Below are 15,160 nucleotides of genomic sequence, written 5' to 3'. Positions count from 1 at the left end.
CTCGTACACAGATTTGCAGATGTTATTTCAGGTGCAGCGAAATGTTTGTGTTTCTAGCTCCAACAGTGCAGTAATTCCTAATAAATACAAAAAAAGAACAATAATCCAGGGAATTATCTCCTCAGTACCTTTAGAGCCGTCCGTGTAGACAGGCTGGGCTCCTGATGAATGTCACTCCTTCCTCCATTGTCTGAAGCATTGGAAAGCTCTGCCTGGGCCTCAACCACGGGGATGATTACAGCCCCATCGTTAGAACATTGCTGTCATCTGCTCCACCAACAGCGTCTCATGTCCACTAGGCTGACTTAGTGGGAGTAGAGAGAACCGTTCTGGTTCAGTGACTAACCTAATTAGGGCTGTGGTTCCTGGTTCCTAGTGCCTATGTACCCGTTCTCTCTCCCCTGACTCACCCTTTTTTTTCTGCACTCTCAATCACTGTACCAGAAATGACTTCTGTCCCACTTCTCCTCCAAATGAACACAAGTTCAATTCATCAACCAACCTGAAGCTTTCACTCGCCCGCACACAAAGAAAAGGCTTCATAAGTAAAAACAAGATGGTTTATTTAGTACCGTAACACCTTTCGCAGTGTATAACGTAAGAAAAGGAAATGTAATACACGCCATGAACCTATGGGTAAGTGTTACATTCAACTGTTAAATCCTTCAATGGTGTTTCACCTCTCCATGTCTACGCATGCCCTTTCAATTCACAATCACATTCTATTGTCTTTCAGCATGACAGCATGCTTACATTACACGATACAGTATGTGAGGTCTTCACATCAAGCTCTGTGCGCCAGATGCATGCGTCCACTCATGGCTTGGCTTGTTACATCAATTTCTATTACATGTAAACTGACTGGGAAGTGTGCCTTAGTTTCATACAATATAAAAAGTGATTAAGCAGCTTGTGGTCTGTTCATCTTAATGGAAACGGAACGAAAAATGAACAAAAGTCAGTTACAATGTGTTGCGTTGGGTTTATCAGGAATGACTTGTGTTATACCTCCCAATGGTGTGCATGCACATCCTTGTAGTTATACACCCAAATAATCTTCCTTTTCTCCTCCATGCACTCGGAATTCAAATTTCTCTTCATGTTAGGACGGTAAGTTATAGTACGGTGGTAGTACTGGGTGGTAGTAATGTGTAATTGGTAGTACTTTGTGGCTATTATGTGACGGTGCTGGTAGTACTGTGGTAGAACTGTGTGGCTATGTGTGGTGGTGGCGGTGGCATGTCCTAAACTCAGAACCAGAACTCGGAAACGAAGATGTGGACATTGACGATGTTCCGATGAGACACCACCCCAGAGGTGACATAGTTCATAGCCAGCTTCAACACCATGTTTAGCGAGCCAATCAGGGGCTTCACCTGTCGGACGACACCTAAGGGAGACACAGAGGGATAGTCAGAGAGTGAAGGGTACCAAACGTACTGGGTAAGGGGGGGGGGGGGGGGGGGTTTGTTTGTTATGACTGACCATCAAGTTAGCTTAATTAAAACAGTTTTATTTAGTTTGCAGTCATCCTTACAGGGGATAGCAAACCTTTCTCTACATTTTTTGCATTCCTACTCGTAACATACTGTATGGAAGTAATAGGCCCATTCTAGTTCTATCTCGGGACATTCTAGAATGAAAAGTGGCAGCAGGGATGGATCGATGTTGTTTTCTTCTCATCACGTGCAGCAATACTATTACTGGAGCCTGGTGACGTGCTGACCTCATACGATGAGAGGAATGTCAAACCTATTGATGTGAATCGGGCTTTTATTTCTCTCCTTCATCCCTCCCTCCCTCCATCCACCCGTCCCCCACCTTCCTCCCTCCAACCGCCAACCTCCCTTGGAGGACAAGCAAAAGAGACACTCTCCTATCACGGTAACAACGTGGGGAAAACACAACACCACTGCTTTAGACCGAGACCCAAGAATGACCGAATGCACATGGAATTTGTTGGAAGCTCTTTTTAAGTGAACATGCGATTACAGGGTGAAAGAACGACCGTGTTTATCCAGGCTGTCAGCAGGCCCTTTCTCTGCGGAGGGCTGGTGACATTTCAGCTCAGTCCTGTTTGAACAGCCATCGCCCAGCGTGCAGCCAGGCAGCACAATCACTGCACTGTCCATTCACTGTTGTCTTTCTCTCTATCTATCCATCTCTCTTGTTCTCTCTCGACGGTTTCTCACACAGAGAGACAGGTATTAGATGAAGTAGGTATTGGTCTCATAATTCTATTTTTTTTTTTAATTCAATGCGGTAAAGTCTATCAAAAGTACAGCCTGATGAATGATCTTAAATCAAATCAACAAGATGTCCCGCCATCACTCAATGTGACTCATGAAAAGCCTTTGTACCACAATTGTCATAAACCAGTGAGAGACATTTGGTCATGGGTATTTCCATGTAAAAAGCCCCATGAGCACTAACATATGAAGTTCATATGAGCACATAAAATTTGATGTCAAACGAAAGCTAGAGAAACTAAGGCTTTTATAAATTTTTCTACGGTTTCCATCCTAAAAATGAGGAATATGCGAAGGCTTTGACTTCTGGTCAAACAGATGGAAAAGGGGTCTTAGAAAACAGAAAAAGTCATTAAAGCTATTTGAAATACATCAAAACACAATAATGTTGGAGTAAAGACCCCTACCAACTAATATCAACATTTTATATTTCGTTTTGCATAAATTATTTGGCATACGTTGACTAAATATTGCCTATTGTCTTGTCATTACAAAATCAGTAACATAATGACTGCAACTGAATTGGCTACAGTGGGAATTCATTGTAGTAACAAACCACAGTTGGGTCACCTACTACTGTCCTCCCTTCCACTGGCATTCTGTTATGACCGGTCCGGACTAACCAAATGTGGTCTTGTTTGGAGGTGGAGCTCATTCAAATAATAGCCCGTGCGTATAATAATACCCAAACATGTAAAGGAAGATGTAAACATTGTTCTACCATGAAGAGAAGGACATTCATAATTATGCATTTCTGTATAGTACAGATCAAAGACCCATGATTTCATTCTGTTACCATCAGTCTGTTAATGGGTGTTAATCCACTTCACTTACAGATGTAGGATCTTAATTTGAGCACTCTTTCGTTGCTGAGAATTTTCCTGCACAGAAGGAAATGCAAACTTGTAGTGTATTTGAGGTTTAAAAATGTTTCTAACGTTTGTAATTTCTACATTGACATTTCAGACTTGATTTGCCCATTAATTATAATCCACATAATTCACATTTCCTGTTGCTGCAGGATTATTTTCCTGCTGTAGCAAACTGGCTCAAATTAAGAACCTACTATAGTTCAATAACCAAAACATATTTTTTTCAAACATAAGGTGTTATTTCATAGCTGGCAACCCCCTTTTCTGGAGATATTTAAGAGTTTTTGTAAAACATGGTCACATAAAAAACAGGGAGATTTTACCGTCCATCTGTTACCAAACTTTACATCTGCACTGTTCTTCGAGTAAATGTGATTTTGGAAACTGTCCTGTGGAAATAAAAAGTATTCCTTGTGCATAGAGTTGCATGGTTTGTTTAACTTTGCAATCAATGGTTTTTCTTTGGCATACTTTTAAAGTGAAAAATCGGAGTCTCAGCATCATCCTGTTTCTGTGGAATTGCCCTCATTCTCACCATAGGGCAAACGATGAAGATCAAGAGTGAGCTGTTTGCTGCAAATGTCCTCTGGGGTGGACACTGGCATGGTGTGGGGTTAGAATCTAGACCCTCTCTAAAACGCTAACATTATTTTCTCTTCTCCTCTCTTGCCTTCTCCCTGTCTCATCTTCTCCTCTTCCTAAGGGCGCCTGCCTGATGTTTGTGGCACCATCATTGAGGCCCGCGAGGGTAAATGAGTCCCATGTGTTGGACGACGGGAAGCGGACTGGTCTGTCACGCGATACAGCCATGAAGGCAGGCAGGCATTCCTTCAGGGATCCATCTTTAGGCGGCAGCAAGAGAAGCTCAACCAGAGTCAGTCTTACTGAGCCTACCCTCTCATCCCCTCTCCCCTCATCCTTCTCCCAGTCAGTCTGGATCCCTGCGGCCACACAGAAGATTCCAGAAGATTCCAGCGATAAGCGCCTGAAGAGTGTGGAATAGGGCCCTTCTTACCAGGGTTGCCCCCTTGTTTTGGTGTTTTGGGACTCTGTTGCATAGTGACACAGGGCTGAGGGACCGAGGGGAGCGGGACGGGGGTTTTATTGTTTCCAAACCGTCAGCTTCATCAGAGAGAAGGAACCTCTGTGTGAACTCAGCGACAGTGCTGCAGCACTAATGTTCAGAAAAATAAAGGACATGGAAAAACAGATTGGGGCTTTGCGTATATGAAACAATTATGATCATCACCAGCAAAAAGAGGTGGCATGCTGTTCAGTTATACAAGTGCCAAATATTCACTCAATACAGAGAGATAATGTAGACATACAGTTGACTGAGTTTGGGAATTGATCCACTGCATGTGAGTCGTTGACGTACAACTAGATATGCTACCAATGCAACATGTGCACTGTGTGCAATGCATGAGAAGAAACAGAGTTCATGAAGTTCAAATTTGCCCATGTAACTTCGAAGTTAGTCAGTTCACAGGGTTCAATATTGGATGAACTGGATTACCCAATCAAGACGAGCGAGAGCGAGACGAGCACAATGAAACATATCATTCATTATAAATACAGTATGGCGCACCACAATACGGCATGGGTTTCACTTTCACAATAGCCCTGTTTTATTGGGAGTAGAGCAATGGTTTCAGATCATAAATGTGACCGGAATCCAATGGAGGCTCTAAATGTTTTTTATTACAAGAGTCAGCTGGGGCCAAGTTTGCTGCTGCCGCAAACAAAATATCTCAAGGACAAATGAAAATCGGAGGGACAAACAAGCGAAACGTTACATTATTTTAAATTTACACGATATAAAAAAAATACACTAGACAATGTAGGATTCAACTAAATGTTGCCATGAGCATCCACAGTCAAAACTCCTCAATATCTAAATGGCATTGCATAACTCTGTTACGCCTGTAGGCGTCTCACGGCTTTCTCAGGTGCGGTGCTCAGTACTACTGTCAGCAGCTTTACATGTCGTCACTGATCAGTGAGGTGCGGCAGCTGAGTCCTTTGATTGGCTCAACATAGCTCAGCAAGTGGCAGAGTGATGTAGTGCATGCTGTGCGTGTTCCTCTTAATCATCCCAAGTTTTAATTGCGCAGTTAGACCAGCCAGATGTTACACCTGAAGAGGCTCGTATGAAGCCTTATAAGGGCTCTGTGCTTCAACATGTTTCACATCCACAGCACACAGAGTGCCGTATCCTCCACGAAGACAAGGCATCTACAGTGACAGCTGGAGCTCAACATACTAGCTATGAATCTGAGGTGAAACCAAACCACCACAACCACATAATCATTGCAAACATTTCACTCGGTCACGAGCTGTGGTGAGGTGAAAACCTCAAAGCTACCAGGTTTTACTTTGATGCAATCATATCGTCAGTACCTGAGGTGTAGGCCATTACACATAAACAATAAAAAAAGACCAGATCTCTCACTGATATCATCTCTCCTCTACTTTGTGTATCTAGTACATTCCAGGATATGATTGTACGCCTACAGAACGTCTGAAAGTGCTCTGCTATCCCTGGGAGTGTGTTGAGGTAGTATATCTGGGAGTGCGTTGAGGTAGTATATCTGCGCAGGGTGCAGAGGTGACCCCACCATGTTCCAACCTCCATCAAACACACAGCTGCACAAACCCCCTGTTCCCCAGAACATTCCGGCACACCGTAACATAGCCTGTAAGTAGAAAAAAGCGTTAACACTAGAGGCGCAGAGGCAGTCATTTTGACTGTGTAACAGTATAATTTTAGACCGTCCCCTTGCCCATACCCGGGCGCGAACTAGGGACCTTCTGCACACATCAATAACTGACACCTACGAAGCGTCATTACCCATCGCTCCACAAAAGCCACGGCCCTTGCAGAGCAAGGGGAACTACTACTTCAAGGTCTCAGAGCAAGTGACGTCACTGATTGAAACGCTATTTAGCGCCCACGCTAACTAAGCTAGCCGTTTCACATCCGTTACAGCTGCATATGAATTTAAAATTGAAATATCTCTTCCATTTTTTTAAGTCATGCTGCCCTCCTTCCTTGAATTTTCCTAAATAAGTATATTTAACACACATATGTTGTTAGAATTTAGATATCACCATTGGTGATTTTAGCATGTAAATCCTGGTAGGGCAAACTAAAGCCACCACTAATTGGAAGGTGGCGCGGCGGTCCTTCGTGGACAGATTTTGTCATTAAACTTTGTCATCAAAGTCTGGCATTCTCTGGATTTATGGTGCTATCAAGACCACTGAGAACTCGGAAAAAACAAGGTTGAATCATGATGACGTCAGTGATCTTCAGGTCGTAGCTCTTGAGCACTGATACGTTTCATCTTCATATGACAAGGATTAAAGAAGATTTTCCAGTAGATTGTCGACTTGATGATGACTGCTAGCTAAGATTCAGTCCAATCAAAGCTGCTGTAGATATAACGTGATGTAACGTAATTTTATCTGTGGCCAATGACCTTGAGCCTTCTTGGATGGGCACTTCTAATGTATCTCTATGGCAGCACCCAAGAGGCTTGAATTTTCAGAGCTCTACCCGCAAAAAGATAACAATTATTAACTCAATAATTATTATTTGAAAAAATTACATTGTTTGCAAACAAATATTAATAACAAAATAACATGCAAAACAGGCAACCCTGATTTTTTTAAGCTAAAAATGTGGGGCTCAAAACAGGTGGGGCTCTGCCCTGAATGACTGGTCGCCACTGGATATCACGAACGGAATTTGTGTTATAAGAAGTTTTAGGAGGACATGTCATTTCTTTCCCTGGATTGCCAAAAAGTGACTTTTTCTAATCATCCTATAGAGTCACATGCAGGTAAGACGTTTTGATTTCTATCAGAGGAGCCTGGTGGGAGGAGCTATAGGATGACAGGCTCATTGTAATAGCTGGAATGGAATCAATGGAACGGAGTCATACGTGGTTTCCATGTTTGATGTGTTTGATACATTCCATTTATTCCATTCCAGCCATTACAATGAACCCATTCTCATATAGCCCCTCCCACCAGCCTCCTCTGAGTTCTATATAGTATCAGATAGAGCAGATTCTGAGGTTTCCAAAAACACTTACCCTTGCTAAATACATTTCAAAATGTAAATGTTTCCATGAATAACCGCTGTTCTTTTGCGCTCCACACGTGAGATTATCTACAGTAACATAAACTAATACAAATGTTATGGTGTTCTTTGATTGTTACCCAAGACCTTCATGAACACAACCAAAGGATACTTTTTCTGATAGGATATGGGAAATGTACTTACACTGCTCAAAAAAATAAAGGGAACACTAAAATAACACATCCTAGATCTGAATGAATGAAATATTCTTATTGAATACTTTTTTCTTGACATAGTTGAATGTGCTGACAACAAAATCACACACAAATTATCAATGGAAATCAAATGTATCAACCCATGGAGGTCTGGATTTGGAGTCACACTCGAAATTAAAGTGGAAAACCACACTACAGGCTGATCCAACTTTGATGTAATGTCCTTAAAACAAGTCCAAATGAGGCTCAGTATTGTGTGGGGCCTCCATGTGCCTGTATGACCTCCCTACAACGCCTGGGCATGCTCCTGATGAGGTGGCAGATGGTCTCCTGAGGGATCTCCTCCCAGACCTGGACTAAAGTATCCAACTCCTGGACGGTCTGTGGTGCAACGTGGTTGGTGGATGGAGCGAGACATGATGTCCCAGATGTGCTCAATTGGATTCAGGTCTGGGAAACGGGTGGGCCAGTCCATAGCATCAATGCCTTCCTCTTGCAGGAACTGCTGACACACTCCAGCCACATGAGGTCTAGCATTGTCTTGCATTAGGAGGAACCCAGGGTCAACCACACCAGCATATGGTCTCACAAGGGGTCTGAGGATCTCATCTCGGTACCTATTGGCAGTCAGGCTACCTCTGGTGAGCACATGGAGGGCTGTGTGGCCCCCCAAAGAAATGCCACCCCACACCATGACTGACCCACCGCCAAACCGGTCATGCTGGAGGATGTTGCAGGCAGCAGAACGTTCTCCACGGCGTCTCCAGACTGTCACGTCTGTCACATGTGCTCAGTGTGAACCTGCTTTCATCTGTGAAGAGCACAGGGTGCCAGTGGTGAATTTGTCAATCTTGGTGTTCTCTGGCAAATGCCAAACGTCCTGCACGGTGTTGGGCTGTAAGCACAACCCCCACCTGTGGACGTCGGGCCCTCATACCACCCTCATGGAGTCTTTTTCTGACCGTTTGAGCAGACACATGCACATTTGTGGCCTGCTGGAGGTCATTTTGCAGGGCTCTGGCAGTGCTCCTCCTGCTTCTCATTGCACAAAGGCAGAGGTAGTGTTGCTGCTGCTGGGTTGTTGCCCTCCTACGGCCTCCTCCACGTCTCCTGATGTACTGGCCTGTCTCCTGGTAGCGCCTCCATGCTCTGGACACTACGCTGACAGACACAGCAAACCTTCTTGCCACATCTCACATTGATGTGCCATCCTGGATGAGCTGCACTACCTGAGCCACTTGTGTGGGTTGTAGACTCCGTCTCATGCTACCACTAGAGTGAAAGCACCGCCAGCATTCAAAAGTGACCAAAACATCAGCCAGGAAGCATAGGAACTGAGAAGTGGTCTGTGGTCCCCACCTGCAGAACCACTCCTTTATTGGGGGTGTCTTGCTAAATGCCTATAATTTCCACCTGTTGTCTATTCAATTTGCACAACAGCATGTGAAATTTATTGTCAATCAGTGTTGCTTCCTAAGTGGACAGTTTGATTTCACAGAAGTGTGATTGACTTGGAGTTACATTGTGTTGTTTAAGTGTTCCCTTTATTTTTTTGAGCAGTGTATTAGACAGTTAGAATGTTGCAGTCAAAATGGCTGCTCATTGGCGTAGTAAGGGGGGGTATTTTAAGTGTTAAATACATGGTAGCAGAGGAGACACTGCCACAAAACAAAGTGAAGCAAATGTCAGGAGGCTGCGAGGGATACAATATTAAAGGGTTACATGTAAACAGTACAATTTCGGGGTTTTCTGGTTTCTACAACTCGGCGAGGAAGTGTATGACAAAATCCAAAATGAACGGGTTTAACACCAGAAACAAATGAAAAGCATGCGTCGGCCTTACCACAGTATTGTATAATGACACGCTGGCCGTGGTGCGATGCATACTCCGTGCTGTAAAACCATTGGACAAAGGCCAGGCAGAGCACGCTACGGCCCAGGCCCAGTCCGCTCTGAGAGAGGCATAGGATTAGCATGAAACCCCTTGGGGACCGGACCATAGGGCACGGGCCTGACTGGCCTTTCTTGTGTGTTTGGTATAGCTCCTGATCACAACCAACTGACCGACGGTTGGGCAGTCCAGCCAGGCTGTCTAAACAGTCCCTTGACCACTCCAAAGGAGACGTGAGCACTGAACACCCCCAGTCTGAAAGGCCAGCTCGTGTGGTTTGGTATTTCAAGGTCATTTAGCAATGAGTCACAGTTACAGATCAAATGAACCGTTGGACGCATGCAATCATGCTCCACTGCTTGTGACATCATTGAAAAGTAGCTACAGTAGCTGGAAGGAAAAGATTGCTGCTTTTCTTGGACTTTCTATGTTCAGTGGTTGTTTAATGGATGAGTAGCATTGATGATATAGTAACATATATAGTACATTATCTTTATTGTGACCTTCACATCGTAGTAAAAGTGACCTTGTACAGTAACCTAAACTACCGCTGAGGAGCATAGGACAAATTAGACAAAAGCACTCTATATCTAGAAACATGACATTAAAACCTACAACAGAAGTTGATGCTGGATTTGGTGGACTTCCTGGAAACATTGATTTATCAACATGCGCATTTCCTGAATGTCTTTTGGATCCATATTTGATAAACGGATACAGTATGTCAGTATCCCTGGATACCTTTCATTACATTATCTGTATTGGCCAAAAATATATCCATAAAGCAGTGGCGATCGGTGCCATTTAAGATGAGGGAGGACGATTTTTTTTCATGAGAATGGCCTTATTTCTATAACAGCATACTGGATGACTCTCATTCATATTCCATTCACCTAGTTCAATGTAACAGCGATAGGTTTAGGCTACTACATAATATTCAAATGTTCCCTATACCCATCTGGAGGTTGCTACAACCTAGCCTATGAAGGAAAGTTTACAACGTAGGTGCAGATAGGTCGAGAGACAAATATGTGACATTCAATACCGCCTATCACACTCTTGCCTGCATCTAGCTGATATAGGGTGTAATCATTAGTCCAATATTTGGAAACGAGAGTTTCTATTAGACAAATTAAGGTATGTTAATCCCCGTTTTGTTCCATTTGCTTCCGTTTAAGAAATGTTTTTCAACAGAATTTTCGATCACACGTAAACACAGTTCACTTTCATAGCAGCCACGTTGTATTCCTTCTCGCATCTATGCGCTCTCCTCCTCTCACCTCTTCCCTTCGCTTGTTGACTTCAATGCACAACACATCAGCTATAGGTGACCAGGCAAAAAAACCTTTCTAAGCCAAACTGATACACACAGCCAACATCGTTCTCACCATATTCGCTAATGTAACGTCATAGTCAGCATAGCTAATAGAACTAACGCGTTACTAAACCCACTACAATCATGCAGTAACATTACAATGTACAGTCAGTAAGCAGTTACACCGGTGGGCCCCAGTGGCAATAAATTAGCAATAACAAAAGCTTACCTTGACTTGGAAAATGTCCAGTGTTGTATTGGAAAGTCATAGCCAGCTAGCTAGCATAGCATCCCTCAGTTTGAACAGGGTGTTTGAGTAGGCTAAACTAGCTAGCTGCATTTGATAGCTAAGTAAGTGTAACTAGAAGTGAAAAAATTAGGAGATCTCTCTCACTATTCCTCTTTTGCTTCTCCTTCATTTTGGAAGATATTAATTTGTTCAAAACTATTGTCTTTCTCTCTCTTTGAGTCAACTACTCACAACATTTTATACACTGCAGTGCCAGATAGCTGTAGGCTTTCATTCTCTGATCATTTTATTGGGTGTACAACATGTCTGTTCATACTGCAATAGTTCTAATAGTCTGGAGGGTGCCCTCTGGAAGTTGTTTAAGTCTAAAGAAGGTGGTGAGAACCATGAGCCTACTTGTTTCGTATTGAAGTCAATGTACCCAGAGGAGGATGGAAGCTAGCTGCTACACCATGGTGCTACCCTACAGAGTGCTGTTTGTATATGTATTTATTATGGATTATGGATCCCCATTAGCTGCTGGCAAAGCATTACATTACATTACATTACAATACATTCACAGATTTCACAACATACTGTGTGCCCTCAGGCCCCTACTCTACCACATATCTATAGTACTAAATCCATGTGTATGTATAGTGTGTGTGTGTGTGTGTGTGTGTGTGTGTGTGTGTGTGTGTGTGTGTGTGTGTGTGTGTGTGTGTGTGTGTGTGTGTGTGTGTGTGTGTGTGTGTGTGTGTGTGTGTGTGTCCATGTCTCTGTGCCAATATTTGTATTGCTTCACTGTCCTCGCTGTTCCATAAGGTGCTTTTTTAATCTGTTTATTAAATCTAATTTTACTGCTTTCGTCACTTACTTGATGTGGAATAGAGTTCCATGTAGTCATGGCTCTATGTAGTACTGTGTGCCTCCCATAGTCTGTTCTGGACTTGGGGACTGTAAAAGGACCTCTTGTGGCATGTCTTGTGGGGTATGCATGGGTGTCCAAGCTGTGTGCCAGTAGTTTAGACAGACAGCTTGGTGCATTCAGCATGTCAATACCTCTCACAGATAAAAGTAGTGATGAAATCAATCTCTCCTCCACTTTCAGCCAGGAGAGATTGACATGCATATTATTAATATCTGTAGACGGCAGATTTCCTCCTCTTCGTCTGAAGAGGTGTAGCAAGGATCGGACCAATACGCAGCGTGGTAAGAGTCCATGACGATTTTAATAAGAAAAGCCTGAACACTATGAAATACAAAACAATAAACGAAATAACCAAACCGAAACAGTACTGTGTGGCGACAAACACTCACACGGAAACAAACACCCACAAACCAACAGTGAAACCCAGGCTACCTAAATATGGTTCTCAATCAGGGACAACGATAAACAGCTGCCTCTGATTGAGAACCATATCAGGCCAAACACAGAAATTGAAAAAACATAGAAACACAAACATAGACTGCCCACCCCAACTCACGCCCTGACCATACTAAATAAAGACAAAACAAAGGAAATAAAGGACAGAACGTGACAATATCAGCTCTCTGTGTACATCCAAGGGCCAGCCGTGCTGCCCAGTTCTGAGCCAATTGCAATTTTCTGAAGTCCTTTTTTTTTAGCACCTGACCACACGACTGAACAGTAGTCAAGGTGTGACAAAACTAGGGCATGTAGGACCTGCCTTGTTGATAGTGTTGTTAAGAAGGCAGGGCATCACTTTATTGTAGACAGACTTCTCCCCATCTTAGCTACTACTGCATCAATATGTTTTGACCATGACAGTTTCCAATCTAGGGTTACTCCAAGCAGTTTAGTCATCTCAAATTGCTCAATTTCCACATTATTATTACAGGATTTAGTTGAGGTTTAGGGATTCGTGAGTGTTTTGTTCCAAATACAATACTTTAAGTTTTAGAAATATTTAGGGCCAACTTATTCCTTGCCACCCACTCTGAAACTAACTGCAGCTCTTTTTTGAGTGTTGCAATGATTTCAGTCGCTGTAGTAGCTGACGTGTATAGTGTTGAGTCATCCGCATACATAGACACTCTGGCTTTACTCAAAGTCAGTGGCATGTCGTTAGTAAAAATTGTAAAAAGCAAGGGGCCTAAACAGCTACCCTGGGGAATTCCTGATTCTAACTGGATTATATTTGAGAAGCTTCCATTAAAGAACACCCTCTGTGTAACTCTTTATTCAGATTATTGCAGAGGGTGTAAAGCCATAACACCTACATTTTTCCAGCAGCAGACTATAATCGTTAATGTCAAAAGCTGCACTGAAGTCTAACAAGACAGCCCCCACAATAATTTTGTCATCAATTTCTGTTGAGGCTACTGTCGACCTTCTTTGCAAGATAATGTGTTTTAATCAATTATTTGCTGACGTGATTATATTTAGTATTTATATACACTGCTCAAAAAAATAGAGGGAACACTTAAACAACACAATGTAACTCCAAGTCAATCACACTTCTGTGAAATCAAACTGTCCACTTCGGAAGCAACTCTGATTGCCAATAAATTTCACATGCTGTTGTGAAAATGGAATAGACAACAGTCAAAATTATAGGCAATTAGCAAGACACCCCCAATAAAGGAGTGGTTCTGCAGGTGGTGACCACAGACCACTTCTCAGTTCCTATGCTTCCTGGCAGATGTTTTGGTCACTTTTGAATGCTGGCGGTGCTTTCACTCTAGTGGTAGCATGAGACGGAGTCTACAACCCACACAAGTGGCTCAGGTAATGCAGCTCATCCAGGATGGCACATCAATGCGAGCTGTGACAAGAAGTTTTGCTGTGTCTGTCAGTGTAGTGTCCAGAGCATGGAGGCACTATCAGGAGACAGGCCAGTACATCAGGAGATGTGGAGGCCGTAGGAGGGCAACAACCCAGCAGCAGGACCGCTACCTCCGCCTTTGTGCAAGGAGGAGCAGGAGGAGCACTGCCAGAGCCCTGCAAAATGACCTCCAGCAGGCCACAAATGTGCATGTGTCTGCTCAATTGGTCAGAAACAGACTCCATGAGGGTGGTATGAGGGCCCGGTGTCCACAGGTGGGGGTTGTGCTTACAGCCCAACACCGTGCAGGACGTTTGGCATTTGCCAGAGAACACCAAGATTGGCAAATTTGCCACTGGCGCCCTGTGCTCTTCACAGATGAAAGCAGGTTCACACTGAGCACATGTGACAGACGTGACAGAGTCTGGAGACGCCGTGGAGAACGTTCTGCTGCCTGCAACATCCTCCAGCATGACCGGTTTGGCAGTGGGTCAGTCATGGTGTGGGGTGGCACAACCCTCCATGTGCTCGTCAGAGGTAGCCTGACTGCCATTAGGTACCGAGATGAGATCCTCAGACCTCTTGTGAGACCATATGCTTGTGCGGTTGGTCCTGGGTTCCTCCTAATGCAAGACAATGCTAGACCTCATGTGGCTGGAGTGTGTCAGCAGTTCCTGCAAGAGGAAGGCATTGATGCTATGGACTGGCCCGCCCGTTCCCCAGACCTGAATCCAATTGAGCACATCTGGGACATCATGTCTCGCTCCATCCGCTCCATGCACCACAGACTGTCCAGGAGTTGGCGGATGCTTTAGTCCAGGTCTGGGAGGAGATCCCTCAGGAGACCATCCGCCACCTCATCAGGAGCATGCCCAGGCGTTGTAGGGAGGTCATACAGGCACGTGGAGGCCACACACACTACTGAGCCTCATTTTGACTTGTTTTAAGGACATTACATCAAAGTTGGATCAGCCTGTAGTGTGGTTTTCCACTTTAATTTTGAGTGTGACTCCAAATCCAGACCTCCATGGGTTGATAAATTTGATTTCCATTGATCATTTTTGTTTGATTTTGTTGTCAGCACATTCAACTATTTAAAGAAAAAAAGTATTTAATAAGAATATTTCATTCATTCAGATCTAGGATGTGTTACTTTAGTGTTCCCTTTATTTTTTGAGCAGTGTATATATATATATTTAGCTTTATCAAAAAAATGATAACTTTTTAAATGTTTTACAATTTCAATTTTTCTGAAATTCACTGAGGATGGTGGTCTTCCCCTTCCTCCTCTGAGAAGCCTCCACTGACATAATGTGGAAATAAATTAGTCAAATATAAATAATCAAAATAAAGCTGAAATAAACAGCTGCGTAGCTGTGGAGACACTAGTAGGGAGTGATGATGAACAACTGTATACAAATCAAGTGGAGCGCAGAGGAGAGGGAGACAAGTACTTAGTTAGCTATGTCTGGCAAATTATTGTAATACACTTACAGTAAGAATCCATGGTGTC

General features: G+C 43.4%; 1 protein-coding gene across 3 annotated transcripts in view; it reads right to left on the bottom strand.

The window, feature by feature from the left end:
• Positions 1 to 542: 542 nt before the first annotated feature.
• Positions 543 to 15,160, bottom strand: part of fbln1 (fibulin 1) — an 86,105-nt gene continuing 71,487 nt past the window's right edge. For 2 of the 3 annotated variants that reach the window (XM_036952598.1, XM_036952590.1), the window contains exon 17: positions 543 to 1,390. In XM_036952598.1, the coding sequence (XP_036808493.1) occupies positions 1,251 to 1,390 (140 nt within the window). In that variant the 3' untranslated portion in view covers positions 543 to 1,250. The remainder of the gene's footprint in view (positions 1,391 to 15,160) is intronic. The other variant, XM_036952607.1, reaches the window with a different exon arrangement.

Source organism: Oncorhynchus mykiss, chromosome 2 (assembly GCF_013265735.2).
Source record: "Oncorhynchus mykiss isolate Arlee chromosome 2, USDA_OmykA_1.1, whole genome shotgun sequence".
In the NCBI taxonomy this organism is placed as follows: domain Eukaryota; kingdom Metazoa; phylum Chordata; class Actinopteri; order Salmoniformes; family Salmonidae; genus Oncorhynchus; species Oncorhynchus mykiss.
The sequence above is the reverse complement of the archived record's forward strand: the minus strand, read 5'-3'. Positions and strand labels throughout refer to the sequence as shown.